Source organism: Budorcas taxicolor, chromosome 18 (genome assembly GCF_023091745.1).
Source record: "Budorcas taxicolor isolate Tak-1 chromosome 18, Takin1.1, whole genome shotgun sequence".
NCBI classification, from domain to species: Eukaryota; Metazoa; Chordata; class Mammalia; order Artiodactyla; family Bovidae; genus Budorcas; species Budorcas taxicolor.
In genome coordinates, this window is record NC_068927.1 from 40,585,676 (window position 1) to 40,605,409 (window position 19,734).

At 42.5% G+C, this 19,734-nt stretch overlaps 1 protein-coding gene across 1 annotated transcript in view; it reads left to right on the top strand.

Annotated features, from left to right (window-relative positions):
* Positions 1 to 19,734, top strand: part of PKD1L3 (polycystin 1 like 3, transient receptor potential channel interacting) — an 81,016-nt gene that overhangs the window by 18,046 nt on the left and 43,236 nt on the right. Inside the window, 10 exon segments of the mRNA XM_052656753.1 lie at positions 2,682 to 2,813; positions 4,723 to 4,890; positions 6,498 to 6,625; positions 6,722 to 6,848; positions 7,487 to 7,615; positions 7,973 to 8,192; positions 9,137 to 9,330; positions 13,279 to 13,509; positions 14,446 to 14,547; positions 14,962 to 15,140. Of these exon segments, the coding sequence (XP_052512713.1) occupies positions 2,682 to 2,813; positions 4,723 to 4,890; positions 6,498 to 6,625; positions 6,722 to 6,848; positions 7,487 to 7,615; positions 7,973 to 8,192; positions 9,137 to 9,330; positions 13,279 to 13,509; positions 14,446 to 14,547; positions 14,962 to 15,140 (1,610 nt within the window).

Below are 19,734 nucleotides of genomic sequence, written 5' to 3' on the forward strand. Positions count from 1 at the left end.
CACTATTGTCTCTGCTGGTATTGTATTCCCCTGGGGAGAAACTAACCTACAGTCATTTCAACAGACATGTTTTCTTTAAACAAAGGGAAATCTGAAGTGTAGACTCCCCAGGAGTCTACAAATAAATGACTATAAATATTAAGAGAATTTAGTAGCGTTGCTGAATACCAGGTTACTATACCAAAGCTAATTGTACTTTTGCAGATCAGTAACATTCAGTTAGCAATTTAGATAAAGAAAAAAGATATAATGGCCAAGTATGTAGGAGTGCAGATAACAAAAAGTGGAAGTCGCTCAGTGGTGTCTGACTCTTTGCGACCCCATGGACTGTAGCCCACCAGGCTCCTCTGTTCAGGGAATTCTCCAGGCAAGAGTACTGGAGTGGGTTGCCATTTCCTACTCCAGGGCATCTCCCCGACCCCTGTTCAATCATATGGTCCATGAGGGTAGGACCATAGCTGACTGGAAGTGCTCTAACTCCTGAGTCTGGCAGCACACAGTAGGCATTTAATGAAGACTTATTGACTGTGATTCAATTAAGCTGTAAGTGGAATATTCTCTGGTAATTGGACCAAGTCATTGGTATAAACGGAGATTATCTCAGGGCTGGACCTCCAGTCTGAAAGCAATGACCTCTTAAGCTTTGAGGCAGGTCCAGTGCTCTGGGTTTGTTTTCTCAGAGAGGTTTTCTGCCTCCACCTCCTGCCAAGCGGTATTTAAGGTACTACCTTCTCAAACATGAACTCTTGAATGGAGGGAAATAAACAGGGTGGGAAACCTGAGAGATGAAATATCCTTCCAAATAGAGAAGATTGGGTTTGTTTGGGTTTTTTTGGCTCCACCATGCAGTGTGCATCTTAGTTCCCTGACCAGGGGTCAGTTCTGTGCCCCTGCATTAGGAGCGTGGAGTCTTAACCCCTGAATTACCAAGGAAGTCCCTGGAAGAGTTAGTTTTATTTCCATGTGACCCTTTCTTTTTAAGATTTATTTTTAATTACAGGATAATTGTTTTACAATATTGTGTTGGTTTCTTCCTGACATCAACATGCATCAGCCATAGGGATACATGCGTCCCCTCTGTTTTGGACATCCCTCCCACCTTCCATCCCACTCCAGCCCTCTGTGTTGTCGCAGAGCCCCGGTTTGAGTTCCCTGAGTCATATGGCAAATTCCCACCGGCTGTCTCTTTTACACATGGTAGTGCGTGCGTGTCCATGCTACTCTCTGCTTTTGCCCCACCCTCCTTCCCCGCCTCCCCGTGTCCACAAGTCTTCTCTATGTCTTCATCTCTATTCCTGCCCTGTGAATAGGTTCATCAGGACCATCTTTCTAGATTCCATATACATGCGTTAATAGACGGTATTTGTTTCTCTTTCTGACTTCACTCTGTATAATAGGCTCTAGGGCCATCCACCTCATTAGCACTGATTCAGCTCCATTCCTCTTTATGGCTCAGTAATATTCCGTTGCGGTAACTTCCCTGGTAGCTCAGCTGGTAAAGAATCTGCCAGCAATGCGGGAGATCCCAGTTCAATTCCTGAGTAGGGAAGATCCCCTGGAGAAGGAAACAGCAACCCACTCCAGCATTCTTGCCTGGAAAATTCTATGGACAGAGGAGCCTGATGGGCTACAGTCCATGAGGTCCCAAAGAGCCAGACACGACTGACTGACTAAGCACAATATTCCGTTGTGTATATGTAGCACAGCTGCTTTACCCATTCATCTGTCAGTGAACGTCTAGGTTCCTTCCATGTCCTTGCTCTTGTAAATAGTGCTGCAATGAATATTGGGGTACATGGGTCTTTTCCAGTTATGGTTTTCTCAGGGTGTATGTCCACAGGTGAGATTATTAGGTCATATGGTAGTTTTATTCTAGTTTTTTTTTTTAAGGAATCTCCAGACTGTCTTCCATCGTGGCTGTATCAATTTACATTTCCACCAACAGTGCAAGAGGGTTCCCTTTTCTTCGTATCCTCTCCAGCGTGTGTTTGCAGATTTTTTGGTGATGGCCATTCTGACCGGTGTGAAGTAATATCTTATTGTAGTTTTGATTTACTTTTCTCTAATAATGCATGGTGTTGAGCATCTTCTCTTGTGTTTATTAGCCATCTGTATGTCATCTTTGGATAAATGTCTGTTTAGGTCTTTTGCCCACTTTTTGATTGGGTTTGTTTTTCTGGTGTTTAGTTGCATGAGCTGCTGGAATATTTTGGAAATCAATCCTTTGTCAGTTGTTTCATTTGCTGTTATTTTCTCCCATTTGGAGGGTTGTCTTTTCACCTTGTTTATAGTTTCCTTTGCTGTGCAAGACCTTTTAAGTTTAATTAGGTCCAACTTGTTTTTTTTTTTTTTGCATTACTCTAGGAGGTGTGAGCCTCGCTTTTGATGATGGCATGAGACTTCAGCTTATTCTTATAAGTCTTATTTCCAGCTTCATTTATCCTTGGATCTGTCATTGTATAACCTGGTTATCCATTTTCTCTGCTGTATAAAGAGGTGAAAATAAATTCTATCTATTTGCAGAACAGCTTGTGAAAGTATCGATAGTAACTTGTGGAGAGTCTGATTCATAGAGTTTGTAATAGTGTCAAAAGTCAACTCTTGTTAAAACAATGGCTGAAACTACTAAAGTGCAGTAATTTTATATAAATAATTTTGAGAAAACTCTTTGTTCTCAATAGGTCATAGATGAGATAACAGGGAACTTTAGCAAAGCAGTTCTTGGTTTGCAAACTCACAACAAACTGCAGAAAGCTTGCGAGATCCTTGAGGGACTGGCAGCCTTTATCCCAGGATTTTCTGAGTCAGCTCAGGTAAGTAGAGGACGACTTGGCCGGGGGGAGGTATGAAGAGGAAATGAAAAAGAGAAAAAGAATAATAAAATAGAAAATAGATCATCTGGAGATTGTGCCTTGTTCAGAATTTAACATTATAAAAGTATTTTGTAGAGATTCAAATATTAGCAGGTGTTTGAAATACCTTCAGATTGGAAGATTGTAAATAATCAGTGGTGACATTCTCAGACATGCTGTGTTTATTTTCTTTTGTCTGTTTATCAGGTTACTGCCTTTCTGATACATCTGTTAGGGGAAATCATGGGAGACAAAAATAGGTCCACTTCTTGAGGTAGATAGAGACGGACATCCTTGAAGCAGGCATCGAAAACCCCGTGATATTTGTATTTATGGCAGCCATCTTTGCCACTGTTACTTCCCCCGAATACTCATGCCTCTTTTCTGCTTCTTACACATTAGTAAATTAAGGTGGTAGGATTAGTGAGAATTTTAAATTCTTTTTTTCCATTTCCTATATTTTGAAATATTCTGCTATAAGCACATAGGTGCAATCTGGGTTGGTTTCTTTAGACTTTTTAATTACATAAATAGTATGTGGTTATTACTCAAAAATCAGAGCAAAAACATTAAGTAAGAAATAGAAACCTTCACCGTCTTGGTCCTTCTTGCCAATCTCATTCTCTAGATGTTACTCTCTGTAACTTGTTATGCGTAACTCTCCAGACTTTGGTCTATACGTACACAACTTTGCTATTTGGTGTTAACAAAAATGGGGTTAAATTATTAATATATACATTTTTCTGCTTCTTAATTTTTTTACTTAATACTCTGTCATGGATATCTTTTCATAGCAGCATACAGACATGAACTCACTATTCTTAATGCTCATTTGAATACTTTTCATTTGTTTACCCTTGCAAACAGCATATCCATGAACATCCATGTACCTACATCTTTGAGTGCTTATGCAAACATCCCTCTGGGATAGAGAGTGAGAAATAGAATTGATGGACTCTTAAATTTTTAATCAATGACAAAATCACCCTCCTAAAAGGCACCATTTTACATTCTCACAAGCCACGTCCTCACACTCTCACTTTTGCCAATTTCAAAGGCTTAGAAAAGAAAGAAAAGCATTTATTGATCACTAAAGAGGTCAGTCATCATTTTATATATTTATTGGCCATTTTTATTTGTCCTCTGAATTGCTTCTGTATGTCCTTCACTCATTATTCCCCTTCGGGTTTTTTGGTCATTTTCTTATTTGTTAAGAATAAGAGAGCTTTACTATTGATATTAACTTTTGTTACATAAGCTGCTGATATTTTAGCAACAAGCCTTTTTAATTTTGCTGCATTTTTTATTTTGCAGAGGTCTTTAATACATGTAACTTTGAAAATAACATTTCAAAACAAAAATTGTTATAACTGCAGTGGATATTCACTAAATATCTGTCAGTTAGCTTCACCTTATTAGTTGACTTTTTTTTTTTTACTTGCAAACAACCCACAGAAAGGAAAATTGGTGTTTTCTGTTTCATTTAGAAATGCTCCTTGATCTCCCTTTTAAGTCTGTCTTTAGTGCTTTGGAGGCCCTAAATATAAAGTGATAGTCTACTTGGTATTTCTGTCAGCATTGCTGTTTTCCTCAGCATTTCTTTTTCTTTTTAAGCTTCTGTTAATTAGACATTTGATCTGCTTATCACAGTGAAAAGGGTTGTTTTGGTTCCTTAGAACAACCAGAAACATACATCCTCCTGTAGGTAACGTGTAACAATATATGTTCCTTCCCTGCCAAGTTGTAATATTGCTTCTTATAAAAATGCATTGGAAGTGTGTGAAGAACACAGAACTCCTTATAAGGAGAACCCAGGTTTAAAGCAGTCATAAACAGCGCAGAGATGTGTATGTGTCTGCTGAAATTCCAGGTCAGGGTCATCAATACCCTTACAGACCTGAATGAGCAGCTACTGCAGAGCCCATTTCTGAACAGCAGCAACCCAGGCTCCAGAACGCCTGTGACCATCTGCCTCTTCCACTCCCTCAACAATGTAATGAAAGCTGGTGAAGCAAGTCGGCCAAGACATGGCCATAGCGTCGAACAGGTGGGTACAGTGTGTGCCAGTGGCCAACTCCGTTTAGAGACATTTTCATCTTGACAGATCAGGATTCAACATGGCCTTTCCCTAGACCTCTATCTGCTGCTGCTGCCGCTGTCACTTCAGTCGTGTCCGATTCTGTGCAACCCCGTAGCCGGCAGCCCACCAGGCTCCGCCATCTCTGGGATTCTCCAGGCCTCTAGACAGCCCAGCTAAACAGGCACCACTCAGGAGACTGCTCCATCAAGCCTGCTCCCAGTCTTCTCTCCACCCCACCACTGAGCCAAAAACACCTAGTGCTGAAACCTAGTGAATTCAGTGAAGGGTTTGGCATATAGTAAACATTCCACTAAATAAATTATTTTTACCCTTCACTTAGAAAGATGTTCAACATCACTCGTCACTAGGGAACTGCACATCAAACCACCATTAGATCCCACTTCACACCTAGACAGACAGACAATAACAAGTGTTGTCAAGAAGGCAGAGAAACTGGAACACTTATATGTTGTTGGATTGTAAAATGATGCAGCCACCTTGGAAAACGGTTTGACAGTTCCTCAAAATGTTAAAAAGAGAATTGCCATGAGGCTTAGTAGCTTCACTCCTTGGTATGTACCCTCATAGGTCCGCACAGAAACTTGTACACTTGTGTTCATAGCATTGTTCAAATAGCCAGGTAGCCAAAAAAACAGAAACAGTGCAGTGCCCATGGTCTGATGAATGGATAAGTAAAGTGTGGCATGTCCTTACTGATAGAATATTACCTAGCAACAACAGCAACAAAAATGTACAAGCTACAACACGGATGGGCCTTGAAAACACTATGCCAAGTAGAAGCAGCCAAACATAGAAGATCGTGGTTCCATGTATGAGAAAGGTCCCGAAGAGGCAAGTCTATTGACACAGAACGTAGTTTAGTAGTTACCTCCTGCTAAGGTAACTACTTGAGGGTAGGAGGGAAAAGGGATGACAGAGGATGAGATCGTTCACTGGCATCACTGACTCAGTGGGCATGAGTTTGAGCAAACTCTGGGAGATAGTGAAGGACAGGGAAGCCTGGCGTGCTGTAGTCCATGGGGTCGCAGAGAACTGGACATGACTTAGCGACTGAACAACAAAGGTAACTACTAGTGGGCGTGGGGGCTGGGGATAGGAGAATGGACAGTGGCTGCCACTGGGTTCTGGGTTTATTTTAGTGAAGATGAAAACGTTCTACAATTAGATCGTAGTTATAGTAGCACAGCCCTGAGAATATAAAAAACACTGAATTATATACTCTAAATGGGTGATTTATATGCGTAATTTCATTGCCAAAAAAACCTGTTTTTAGAAAACATTCATCATAAGCAGGTCTCAGGCAGCTCATGTCATGGGTCAAAGAAATAGTTCCCTGGGTGGCCCTCTTAGTTGATGCAAAGGATAATGCGTCCTTGGCTAGATGGCAAGTGCCCCCTGTGGGTCCTTCCAGTGAGTGTCACCTTTTATTTCATCGCTGTCAAGATCCTTGTCCCCTTTTCCTCCCTCTCAAACAGTCGTCTCACTAACACAGTACACCGAGGTTACACGAGTCACCTGGTATTGATGTTCCTCTCTAAATGCAGGTAGAAAATATGCTGAAAATGTCCTTGCTGAGCCTTGGGAGGATCCAGGAGACGTTTCTGCAGCAGAATCGGTGTGCTGAGCCTGAGGTGACTCTGACCTCTTCCACTGCTGCCCTGATGCTGAGCAGGTAACAGGAAGGAGGGACAGAGGGAGTTTCGTTTTAGGCTTTGGACTTTTAGGGAACAGAGAGCAATTGATTTCCATTCAACTTCTTTTTCTTTAGGCAAAACATATCAACATTGCCTCTGAGCTCTTACACCCTCGGTGACCCAGCCCCTGTGAGGTTAGGCTTTCCATCAGCGTCCGCCCTGGAGGAGCTCTTGAAAAAACACCCAGGAGTTGATGTCCAAGTGAGTATGAAATTTATTCTGATCAGAACGAACATGGGATGTGATGGCTGTAGGTATTTGGGTGAAAGTGTAGGCTGAGCAGACAGAATGAGAGAAAGTCATGTGTGCTAATTTCTGTTTCACGCTGGCAGGAATGGAGGACTCTTAAACATGACCCCTGCTAGAGGTTGGGAGCATTAAACAGACTTCTAGGTTTCACTAAGCTTTTGGGTTATGATTTGAACTGATCTGAACTCTTCAGTTTTTATACAAAACTGAAAATCTCTAAATAATCACCGACTCAATGTACCAACCTAGTCATGTCAGCATATTTAATTTCTTTCAGCGATCACCTAACAAACGAAAGTAAGATTGTAGCCTTATTCTGGAGAACAGAATTCTTACTTCCTAGTAAAATGAATCTTCCAAGTACCGAGGTGAAACAAAAATAGTAATAATTCCAAGGGTCTAAACCAAATGACTCATCTTTAATTAGCTGCTTCTTCCTTGTAGAATGTTATAATGAGAAATATTTCATTTCCAATGCTAGCAAGGGGAAATCCCGACATTTACTTTGATATCCGATCCCTTATTACCTACAAGAGTGTTATTTATAAATTTGTGGGCAGTTGAAGAAACTGAAATGTTCTTGTCTCTAGGTGACAGGACTGGCTTTCAATCCCTTCAGAGATTTTGACAAGAAGAAGATTGTTGGAAGCGTTGGGAGTGTGTTACTAAGCTCTAATCATAAATTACTCCAAGTCCATGACTTAATGGAGGATATTGAGGTATGACTTGATTATTAGGGAATAAAAAAGAAGAAAATTGGAATTCCTGGAGAATAGGATGGGAATTTGCAGCAACTGAAGGAAATCATTTTAGATTTATGGGCATGCCGTTGTTTTGTTATTCACATCATCACTTAGGAACTTCTACAGAGAGACCTCCCTCACACTTGGGAGAAAGTGTTTTAGGTCTAAGACTATATACTTTCTTGTATATCCCTGGCACCGTGTTACCTGCCAGCATTCACAGAGGAAGACCTAGCAGGTTCTATTCCATTATCACGAAGAAGGAGTCTGAAAAGCAGCCATGGACTAACCCTCTTAAACTTGGAGAGATTAATGAACTGCCTCTCATTCTAGATCATGCTCTGGAGAAATGCGAGCATGGAAACCCACCCCACCAGCCTCAACATGAGCACAGACCACTTTACTATCACAGTGAACGTCACCTCCCTGGAGAAGTCCCTGATAGTGTGCATAGAGCCTGAAGGCCCCCTGTCACTGACACTCTACCTGGGGTTCCAGCACCAGCCCAACCACACCCACTTCCACCTGCCGAAGGAGAAGGTGTCGCAGAAAGGTAAGCCCCAACCAGATGCCAGGAGCTTTAGAACGCATGTTGTTGTTGTTGTTTTTTTAAACTTTTTATTTTGAGATAACAAAATGCGACTGAGGTCATTCACATGCAGTTATAAAAAATAAAACCCAGAGATCTTACGCGCCTGCTGCCCACTTTCCCCTGATGATTACATCCTGCAGAGCCACGGCTCAGTGTCACAACCGGGAAGTGACGCTGACCCAGTGCATTGATCTTACCTGGATTTCGCCAGTTTTACCAGCGCTCTTGTCGTCACTTTTCAAGTGACTCTTCCTGTTAAATAGGGCTGCTGAGCCAGTACCTCTCACTGCTGGCTGGCCAGCTACAAACTGTGTCTGCATCACCGGCAGGCTCTTTCTGATTCCGAACATGTACTCTGTCCTCCTTGCTGATCTTGGTAATAATATCGTGTCCTCAGAAACTGGAAGGGATCCTGGAGATCCTTCAGTTCAGATTTCGTGTTTGAAAGATGAGAAAACTAGGGCGACTGGGTGACTGCCTTGGCCCTTAGCGGCCAGCTGGTGACAAAGCTGGGCCCGAAACCCAGCCTCCAGTGTGCAGACCAGGAACTGAAGCTGCTCTTTGCCTGCCCCTGTATCACCCTTGGGTTTCTCTTGTTACCGAGGTTCTCTTGTTATCATTTTGATGTGTGATTATTTCATTTTTCTAAAACTCATAATACATTCTAATTCCTTAGACCGAAATCTTCATTTATCAAAAACACATGATTTTTTTTTTAATGGAACAGGAGTCATCCTGAACCTCAGGTTATATCACCGGTCATTTTCTTTAAAACCATTTGTGACGTGAGGCTTCTCATTTCCCCATTTGTAAAATAATAACAATAATAGACCCTTCTGAAGAAAGGTTCTGATGGTATCTTTCTCCTCTTTGAAAGGCAGCTAAGCACTCTTGTTTGTTCTCAGATGAGAAATACACATGGGTGCTGAGGCCAGAGAAACTGCGGTATGGGGTCGGCACCTACTACATCACAGCCGTGTTGGATAAAAGCAAGGAGGGCGCTCAGCAGACGCCCACCCTGCTCTCGGTGGTCACTGCCGTCACTCAGTGCTATTTCTGGGACAGCCTCAACAGCATGTGGAAGAGCAGTGGATGCCAGGTCAGAAGCTGCCCACCTCTTTTTTTTTTATATTGTTTTCATTGAAATATGATTGCTTTACAATATGTGTTGGTTTCTGCTGTACAACAAAGCGAGTCAACCATATACACATATCCCCTCCTTCCCCGGTCTCCAGTTCATCACAGCGCACTAAGCCTGAGCTTCTGTGCTTCACAGCAGGTTCCCGCTAGCTATCTGTTTCACACATGGGAGTGTGCATGTATTAAGCTGCTTCAGTCGTGCCCAGCTCTTTGCGACCCAGTGGACTATAGCCTGCCAGTCTCCTTAGGCAAGAATACTGGAGTGGGTTGCCATGCCCTCTTCCGGTATCTTCCCTGGAGGCATATGTATGTCAGTCCTAATCTTCCAATTTGCCCCTTTGGCCCCCTGTGCCCACACGTCCATTCTCTGCATCCGCATCTCTAGTCCTGCCCTGGAAATAAATTAATCAGTCCCATTTTTCTAGATTCCACATACATGTGTTAATATGTGATATTTGTTTTTTTCTTTCTGATTAACTTCACTCTGTATGATAGACTCTAGGTCCATCCACATCTCTACAAATGAACCAGTTTTGTTCCTCTTCGTAGCTGAGTGATATCCATTGTATATATGTACCGTGTCGTCTTTTCCATTCATCTGTCTTTGGACATTAGGTTGTTTCCATGCCCTGGCTATTGTGAACAGTGCTGCAATAAACACTGGTGTACGTGTGTCCTTTTGAATTATGGTTTTCTCAGGGTATGTGCCCAGGAGTGAGATTGCTGGGTCGTATGGTAGTTCTAGTCTTAGTTTTTTAAGGAACCTCCATACTGCCCTCCACAGTGGCTATATCAGCTTACATTCCCACCAGAAGTGTATGAGGGTTCCTCTTCCTCCACATCCTCTCCAGCGTTTATTGTTTGTATATGTTTTGATGATGGCCATTCTCACCGGTGAGGTGACACCTTATTGCAGCTTTGATTTGCATTTCTCTAATAATTAGTGGGGCTTTCCTGGTGGCTCAGATGGTAAAGAATCTGCCTGCCAGTGCAGGAGACACAGGTTCAGATCCCTGGGTCGGGAAGATCCCCTGGAGAAAGAAGTGGCAACCACTCCAGTATTGCCTGGCAAATCCCATGTATGGAGGAGCCTGGCAGGCTACAGTCCATAGGGTCACAAAAGAGTCGGACACAATTTAGAGACTGAACAACAGCAATCAGTGTTACTGAGCGTCTTCTCATGTGTCTCTTGGCCATCTGAATGTCTTGGAGAAATGTCTGCTTAGGTAGAAGCTGCCCAGTCCTGCCTCTCTCCCGTTTCAGCTGGCAATAAACTCAGGGCCCCTGTCATCTCGTTTGGGATGGCCCAGAAAGAAAAAGCATCGGAAGGGAGATAAATCAGCCTAGATAAAAGGGGCAGGTGTGTGTGGTGGGCTGGGAGAGCATGTCCCTTCTGAGCAAGCTTGTGCTTTAGACTTTTTCTTCTTTTTTTCCTTATGTCACTAGGTCTTCATTGCTGCACACGGGCTTTCTCTAGTTGCAGGGAGAGAGGGCCGCTCTTCACTGCAGTGTACAGACTTCTCATTGTGGTGGCTTCTCCTGTTGGGAATTACAGGCTCTAGCTGCATGGGCTTCAGGAGTTGAGCACGTAGGCTCAGTATTTGTGGCATAAGGGCTTAGCTGCTCTGTAGCACGTGAGATCTTCCTGGACCAGGGATTGAACCCATGTCCCCTGCATTGGCGGGCAGATTCTTACCCACTCTACTACCAGGGAAGTCTTTAGATTTGTGCTTTAGACTTGTCAGTTCTTGCCCAAACATTAGTCCATGGTAAATCTGACAAGGTACATAAAATAAGGCAAGTGGTACATGGAAGTTGATCAATTCTGCAAGTACTAAATATGCGGTGAGTAAATGAGGCTGACTTTGTTTTGCAAAAAAGAGCTTTTGTCACTTCTCCGTCTTTTGGCTAAGATCAAGTGTAGTATCAGTTATAGTTTAATAGCTGATATGCCCTCATCATGCGAAATGCCAGGCTATATGAAGTACAAGCTGGAATCAGGATTGCCAAGAGAAATATCAGTAATCTCAGATACGCAGATGACACCACCCTTATGGCAGAAAGCAAAGAAGAACTAAACAGCCTCTTGATGAAGGTGAAAGTGGAAAGTGAAAAAGTTGCTTAAAAGTCGACTTTCAAAGAACTAAGATCATGGCATCCAGTCCCATCACTTCATGGCAAATAGATGGGGAAACGATGGAAACAGAGATTTTATTTTGGGGGGCTCCAAAATCACTGCAGATGCTGATTGCAGCCATGAAATTAAAAGATGGTTGCTCCTTGGAAGAAAAGCTATGACCAACCTAGACAGCATATTAAAAAGCAGAGACATTACTTTGCCAACAAAGGTCCATCTAGTCAAAGCTATGATTTTTCCAGGAGTCATGTGTGGATGTGAGAGTTGGGCTATAAAGAACACTGAGTGCCAAAGAATTTATGCTTTTGAACTGTGGTGTTGGAGAAGACTCTTGAGAGTCACTTGGACTGCAAGGAGATCCAACCAGTCCATCCTAAAGGAAATCAGTCCTGAATATTCATTAGAAGGACTGATGCTAAAGCTGAAGCTCCAATACGTTGGCCACCTGGTGCAAAGAACTGACTCCTTGGAAAATACCTCATTTTTCCCCTCATATCAAAGGGTAACCACTGTCTGGAATTTGGTATATGCAGTGACAGATTTTATTTTCTTGGGCTCTAAAATCACTGTGGACAGTGACCGCAGGCTTGAAATTAAAAGATGCTTGCTTCTTGGAACGAAAGCTATGGCAAACCTAGACAGCATATTAAAAAGCAGAGACATCACTTTGCCGGCAAAGGTCCATGTAGTCAAAGCTGTGGTTTTTCCAGTAGCCATGTACGGATTTGAGAGCTGGACCATAAGAAAGGCTGAGCACCGAAGAACTGTGGCTTTAGAACTGTGGTGCTGGAGAAGACTCTTGAGAGTCTGTCAAGGAGATCAAACCAGTCAATCCTAAAGGAAGTCAACCTTGAATATTCACTGGAAGAGCTGATACTGAAGCTGAAACTTCAGTACTTTGGCTCCCTAATGAGAAGAGCCAGTTCATTGGAAAAGACTCTGATGCTGGGAAAGATTGAAGGCAAAAGGAGAAGAGGGTAGCAAAGGATAAGATGGTTAGACAGCATCACTGACTGAATGGACATGAATTTGAGCAAACTCTGGGAGATAGTGAAGGACAGGGAAGCATAGCGTGCTGCAGTCCATGGGGTCGCAAAGAGTTGGACGTGACTTAGCAACTGAACAACGACAAATTCATTCTTTCAGCAAGTATGTATTGAGCATCTTCTACATACCAAGCCCAAGTATAGGAACTAGCGATGGATAGGACAGTGCCTAGTGAGGAAGATTGGTAAAGGTGGATTCATGAGTGATGGTTCGCGCGCTCTAGGTCTTTGTGTAAATGGTGTCACACTGTTATATCCTTTTAAACTGGCTTTGTTCACTCAGCACTGATATATCCAGGTTGATATATCCAGGTTCAGTCCATTCATTTTATCTGCTGTATAGTAGTCCATTCGTTGGCCCCTACTTCCTTATTTACTTGTTTGTATGTTCTGTTGTTAGCAGACACAGAGGTGGTTCTGACTTCTCCCAGTTGTAACCAGACAGAGACATCCTTTTTCACGTTTCCTTGTGCACGTGTGCAGAGTCCTCGGGTTATGCATTCAAAACTGGAATCTCAGGATCCAAGGAGTTTGTGCTTCTTCTGTTTTACTAAATGCTCCCAAGCTGCTGTGCCCATCAGTTGTCCCAGATCACATTAACACCAGCAGAGCCTGAGCCACCAGACCTTCTTTTCCAAATCTGTGTGTCTGTGTTTATGTTTTACGTGTGTCCCTTCCTTAGCATGCCGGTCACTCAGAGTCACCATCTTGACTGTCATTCCAGGTCGGGCCGCAGAGCACCCTGGTAAGGACACAGTGTCTCTGTAACCACCTGACCTACTTCGGCAGCGATTTCTTCCTTGTGCCTCGGACGGTGAATGTGGAAGACGTGGCTGAGCTGTTCCTTCGAGTGACCAGCAACCCGGTCGGGGTATCCCTGCTGGCCAGCCTAGTCGGAATCTACATGCTCATATTCGTGTGGGCTTGGAGAAAGGACCAGGCCGACGCACAGAAGGTGATGAGGCTTTGATTCTGAAAGCTTTGCCACAGTGTCTTGAGTATGTTGAACACGATGAAGGAAGAAAGAGATTTTGTAAGAGGCAGGTAGCAGGTAGTAAAAATTCCAGTGGAACTTCTCTTAACATTTGTCTTCACGTCTACTGTCTCAAGACCCAAGGACTTATCTCTTCTGCTCCACTTTTTTTTTCTTTTAGCCAAGGTTGAATCCTCATATGATTCATTTAGGTCAGGAATAAGCCAAAAGAAAACACACAGAGAACTTAACTATAATCAAATACACATTTCTCTCACTTAATACATTGGATATGAAAGTTATGGATAAGTCAAAAAAGTTATAATTTAATGTAACTGCAATATGTAAGAAACCTGTATGGAATCTTTTTTTTAAACAAAAAATTCCTTTGACAGCTTCCTTCTAATTTCTATTCTGTATCTTTCTCATCCTTGCTATCCTACATGTGGAAATTCTAGAATATGCAAATATGCTGTGGGTGTGGAATTACTGATTTTAGTAAATAAAAATACGAGGCACCCAGTTAAATTTGAATTTCAAATAAATAGTGAATGCATATTTAGCATAAATATGACCCCAAATTATTCATCATTTATCTAGAATTCACATTTAGCTAGGTGTCTTGTATCTTAGCTGATAACCCTTTCTGGGTGGGTGGAAAGTGGAGAGATTTAGAGGCCCAAGACCCGATCAATTGATTTTGTGGCTGTTTCATTCTCGTGACATAAACCCTGGACTTTCAGCCCATAGCCCCCACTTTTATCACCTAACTTAGGTCTTCTTATCTGTCTTATCTTCTCCATCTCACCCTTGCTTTCCTCGGAGTCTCCAAAGCCGCCGCAGTGTATCCTCCTGCTTCTCGCTGGGCTGTAAGGAGTGAAGACCTGCTGGTTTCCTTGGTTCTGCTTTTCCCTGCAGGTGAAGGTCACCATCCTGGCTGATAATGACCCCAGCTCTCAATTCCACTACCTTATCGAGGTCTCCACGGGCTATCGAAGAAGGGCCGCGACGACAGCCAGCGTGAGTGCAGTGACGGTCCCTCCCTCACTGCTCGGCGCCCTCTGCCATGCAAGCTGCACTCCAATACCCTTGCTGACATCCTGGCACCCAGTCATCCTTCACACAGGTCCCGGAGGGCGGTCGTCCTGGTTCTCAACTCTCCGTCTAGGCCTTCTCTGACGACCCAATGGTTGAGACTCCATGCTTCCACTGAGGGGATGTGGGTTCGATCCCTGGTCGGGGAACTAAGATCCCGTATGCCATGGGGTACAGCAAAAAAACTTAAAAATTGTACATTTGAAGAGCCCTCTCTGCTTGTCTAAGGCCCCAGGACTTCATCTAAGCACAGTTTTCTCTGTCTTCATCTTTCCCCTTAGAGATAAATCCAGAGACTCAGGTTATAACTTGCCATATCTTTTCTTTGTCCTGGTTTAGGTAGTCATCACCCTTTATGGATCAGAGGGGCGGAGCCAGCCCCACCACCTTTGTGACTCCCAGAAGGCGGTCTTTGAACGCGGGGGACTGGATGTTTTCCTCCTGGGCACTGCATCCTCTCTGGGGGAGGTACACAGCCTGCGGCTCTGGCATGACAATTCTGGCGCCAGCCCTGCTTGGTAAGTACCCGAGTCGGGCTGGTGTGCTGCTTCTCTGCAGCATTCTGGGGAAACACCTGCACGGCATCACAATAAATGGTTATAATGTTTTGGATCAAATAGTAACAAATAACTGTTTGATTTTATTTTTCTTTTTTTTTTTTTTAATATTTTCTTGACTGCACCATGCAGCATGTGGGATCTTAGTTCCCCGATCAGGGATCAAACCCATGCCCTTTGCATGGGACATGCTGTGTCTTAACCACTGGACCACCAGAGAATTCCCTGTTAGATTTTCATTTCAAAGCTGTCTACAAAAAAAGAAAACCTGGAAAGAAATATTGAAAATTAAGATATTTTATGAGAGGTAGAATGATAGATTTTTTTTAAAGCACCTGTTAAATCCTTTATTTTGGCTGTGCTGGATCTTTGTTGCAGTCAGCAGGGGCTACTCCCCAGCTGCAGTGTGCAGGCTTCTCATTGCAGTGGCCCCTCTTCCTGTGGCTCATGGCCTTTAGTGTGGACTTAGTAGTTGTGGCGCACGGGCTTAGCTGCCCTGCAGCGTGTGGGATCTTTCCAGACCAGGGATCGAACCCGTGTCCTGTGCATTGGCAGGGAGATTCTCAACCACTGGACTACCAATGGAGTCCCAGATTTTTTTCCATTAAATATTGTCACTATTGTGAACAGAAAATAATAACAATGAAACATTGCCCCAAAGTACCTTAAGTTAAAAGTATCTCTAAATACAAAAAGTATCTTTAAAGGGTAAATTTAATACATGACTATATAGAGAATATACTTTGGGTCAAAATGAAGAGCTTCAGGAGAGGAAAGGAGTGGAATTACAGTTGGGATGTCCCTCAAGAGTTGGAGAAACGGTCAGTGATGAGTGTGTGCACCTGCCCTGTACTGGGCCCAGATGCTCCCACATCTTCCTTCAGCAGCACTCTGAGGATTATGAGGGGTGAGTGGAGAAAGCAGATAATAAAAATTAAGGATGAAGATCATTGGTTTGTTGGGATTAGGAAAAAGGAAGGCAGTGAAGTCAAAGGTCTCAGTGTGTTTGTTAGTCACTCCGTCGTATCCAGCTCTGCAACCCCGTGGACCCATGAACTGTAGCCCACCAGGCTCCTCTGTCCTTGGATTCTGGCTTGACTTTCCCTCCTCCAGGGGATCTTCCCGACCCAGGGATGGAACCCAGGTCTTCTACTTTGTGGGCAGATCCTTTACCATTGAGCCACTGGGGAAGCCCCAAAGATCTCAGACCCAGGTTTGAGAACTGACCCAGAAACAAGTCAGTTGCTGAATATTTCCCACGTGAAACGAATATGCGTCCAGCCTAAAATTGTTAGCAAAAGAAGTCCTTCCCAGGAATTGCTTGGCAGTCCTGGGGTCAGGACTCCAGACTTTTACTGCCAAGGGTCTAGGTTCAATTCCTGGTTGGGGAACTAAGATCACACAAGCTGCATGGCATGGCCAAAAAGAAGTTTTTAAAAAAGTCCTTCTCTGCTAGACTAGAGACACCAACCATAAGGCCAGGACAGCCCGATGATTTTCCTGCCGCTACATCCTGTTCAGGTATCTGCAGAACAGTTTGTTACACTATTGTTCCACTTTCTTTTATAAAGGTAAATAGAGTATAGTAAGCACTTGAAAGATACTCATTAGTTATCATTAGTTGTCAGGAAATGCAAATTAAAACCACAGCGATAGCGCTAGACACCTGCTAGAATAACTGAAACTAAAAGGTGGAGTGAGGGTGGGGAGCAGCTAAGAGCTCTCACACACTGCTGGTGGGATGTGAGAAGTACAGCCTTGGTGAAGAACAATTTGGCAGTTTCTTGTAAGGTTGAACGTATGTTTACCCTATGACCCAGAAATTTCACTCCTAGTTATTTACTCGAGATAAGTGAAAACATATGTCCACTCCAAGTCTTACACAAATACTTTCATAGCAGCTTTATGAAAAATAGCCTCAAAGTGGAAACAACACAAATGTCCATCAGCTGAATGAATAAACAAATGTTAGTATTTTCATTTGGTGGAATACGACTCCTGACAAAGAAGAACAATCTACTGATACACCAACATGGGTGAATCTCAGAAAGCATTATGTTGAGCAAAAGAAGCCAGACACACAAGAATATGTGAAATTAATGAAAAGCAAATTAACCTGTGGAGAGAGGAAGTATACCAGTGGTCACCTGGAGCCCAGGGTGAGCCTGAGGAGGGCTGACTGGAAAAGGGCGCATGGGAACTTTTCAGGGTGGCGATGGTGGTGCTTATTGTACAGGTGTGTACAGTTGTCCAAAATGCATTGAACAGTACTTTTTATTATTTTTATTGTTTGGCTGCACTCCATGGCTTGCAGGATCTTAGCTCCTCAACTAGGGATCAAACTGTGCCCTTGGCAGTGAAAGCCCAGAGTCCTAACCACTGAACTGCCAGGAAATTCCCTGAACTATATTCTTTAAATGAGTGCCTTTTATCTGATATAAATTATAGCACAACAGAGTTGATTTTTTTTCAAGTGTGTTTATAAGGGAAAGTCTAGAGCTTATACACTAAATTATTACCAATAGTTATCCCTGGGTAGTAGGGTTATGAATTTTTAAGTTTTTCTTCAGGGTAGTTTTAGTTACTTCCAAAAGTTTTAACAATATCTTATAATTATTAGAAGTACATTTTTTAATTTAAATAGATATTTCTCTTTGAGGAAACACATGAAGGAATTCACAGCACATAAAGAAATTCACACCTATATATTTTCCATTTTTCTTACTTTTATCACTGGTTTATATCAATTCTAATTTTATATGGAGTCTTATAATATTTTTTAACTTATAATAACTTTATGCTCCTCAGGGAATATAGATGTTGACTTAGTCATGTTCGTATTCTCAACAGCACATACAGTGTCAAAATTATAGTAGGACTCAATAAATATTTGTTATAATTGATAATTACAGTCAATATTGTAACAATAAATATTTGCTACAATTCTCAAGAGTTACCTGTTCACTTCTCGACTTTGTTATTAAGGCTCTTTCAAAGAATTTTTTTAGTCAGTATTTTCTTTTCTTTGTTTAATTGCAAAAGTAATAGATGTTTGAGTACAAAAAACTTGGAAAACACAGAGGCAAAAGAACTATCCACCCCCAATAAGAAGCAGACTGCCAGCATTTTTTCTTAGGAAATGACTATGCTTTCTGTATCTTTCTACTGATCATAGTGAATGTATCAACTAGATTGTTCTGACATACATTAGATTCTCTGTTTCTCTTCTACATGAAAGGAGAGCAGAGAAAAAAATGGGTGACTAGTTTCTTACCAATCAGAAAATGAATACTTTCTCTTTTTTATACTTTGCTATTAAATGAAAGCTTTAACAAGTAGCTAAGTTTAAATCAAATGCAACTTAGTCACCTGTGATTTTATTAACTGCTTCAAAAGAGAGTCCCAGAAATAATTTTAGCTTTAAAGGGATCTGTGCTCCTCACACAGAAAATAACTTCCAACTGAAATAAGAATTTTGACCTGAGAGATTTGAATGGTTTCATACAGACTTTTGGAGAAGTAGCATCCTTACAGTAAAGGAGATTAGCCAACTAGGTGCAAGATGAAGTCAAACAGGCAGAGCAGAGGTTCTGCAGGACAGATTGGTTGATGGTTGAAATCAGGGGTGAAGACAGAGACACATGGTAAAAAAAAAACTGGGGTTGAAAAGAGGATGAAGTTTCAGGACCTGTTGCTCTGAAGCCAAGATGAAGCCGCAGACCCAAACAAGACAAGTCATTATTATAAACATAAAAGCCCACTCCCCATTTACACACCCTAAGACCCTAGTGAGGAGAAGGCAATGGCAGCCCACTACAGTACTCTTGCCTGGCAAATCCCATGGATGGAGGAGCCTGGTAGGCTGCAGTCCATGGGGTCACTAGGAGTCGGACATGACCGAGCGACTTCACTTTCACTTTTCACTTTTATGCACTGGAGAAGGAAATGGCAACCCACTCCAGTGTTCTTTCCTGGAGAATCCCAGGGATGGCGGAGCCTGGTGGGCTGCCATCTATGGGGGTCACGCAGAGTCGGACACGACTGAAGTGACTTAGCAGCAGCAGCAGACCCTAGTGATGAAAGATGAAGGCAGATGGGATATTTGCAAAGGTGGTGGGGCGCTGTCACTTGTAGAAAGAAGAAATCTTAAGGAATAGAAACACACACTGACTATTCCAGGTTATGGAAGTCTGCGTTCTGATATTTGGTACGTGAACTCCTTTAGAGGTTGGGAGGGAAAAGTGGGATCAGGTCTAGTTTCTTTCTTTGGCTCTTGCCCCTACAATGAAGCAGAATCTGTTTACTTGGACACCCTCTGTCAATAAAAGATTTTCGTTTTATTATTTTTATTGCAGTATGATTGACATACAACTTTATATTTGCTTCAGGTCTACAACCTAATGATTTGATGTTTGTATGTATTGTGAAATAATCACCATAAGTCTAGTTAACAAGCATCGCCATACATAGAGAATTTTTTTCTCGTTGTGAGAGTTAAGATCTGCTCTTGTGGCAGTTTTCATATATATTAGCTACAGTCGCCATGCTGTATGTT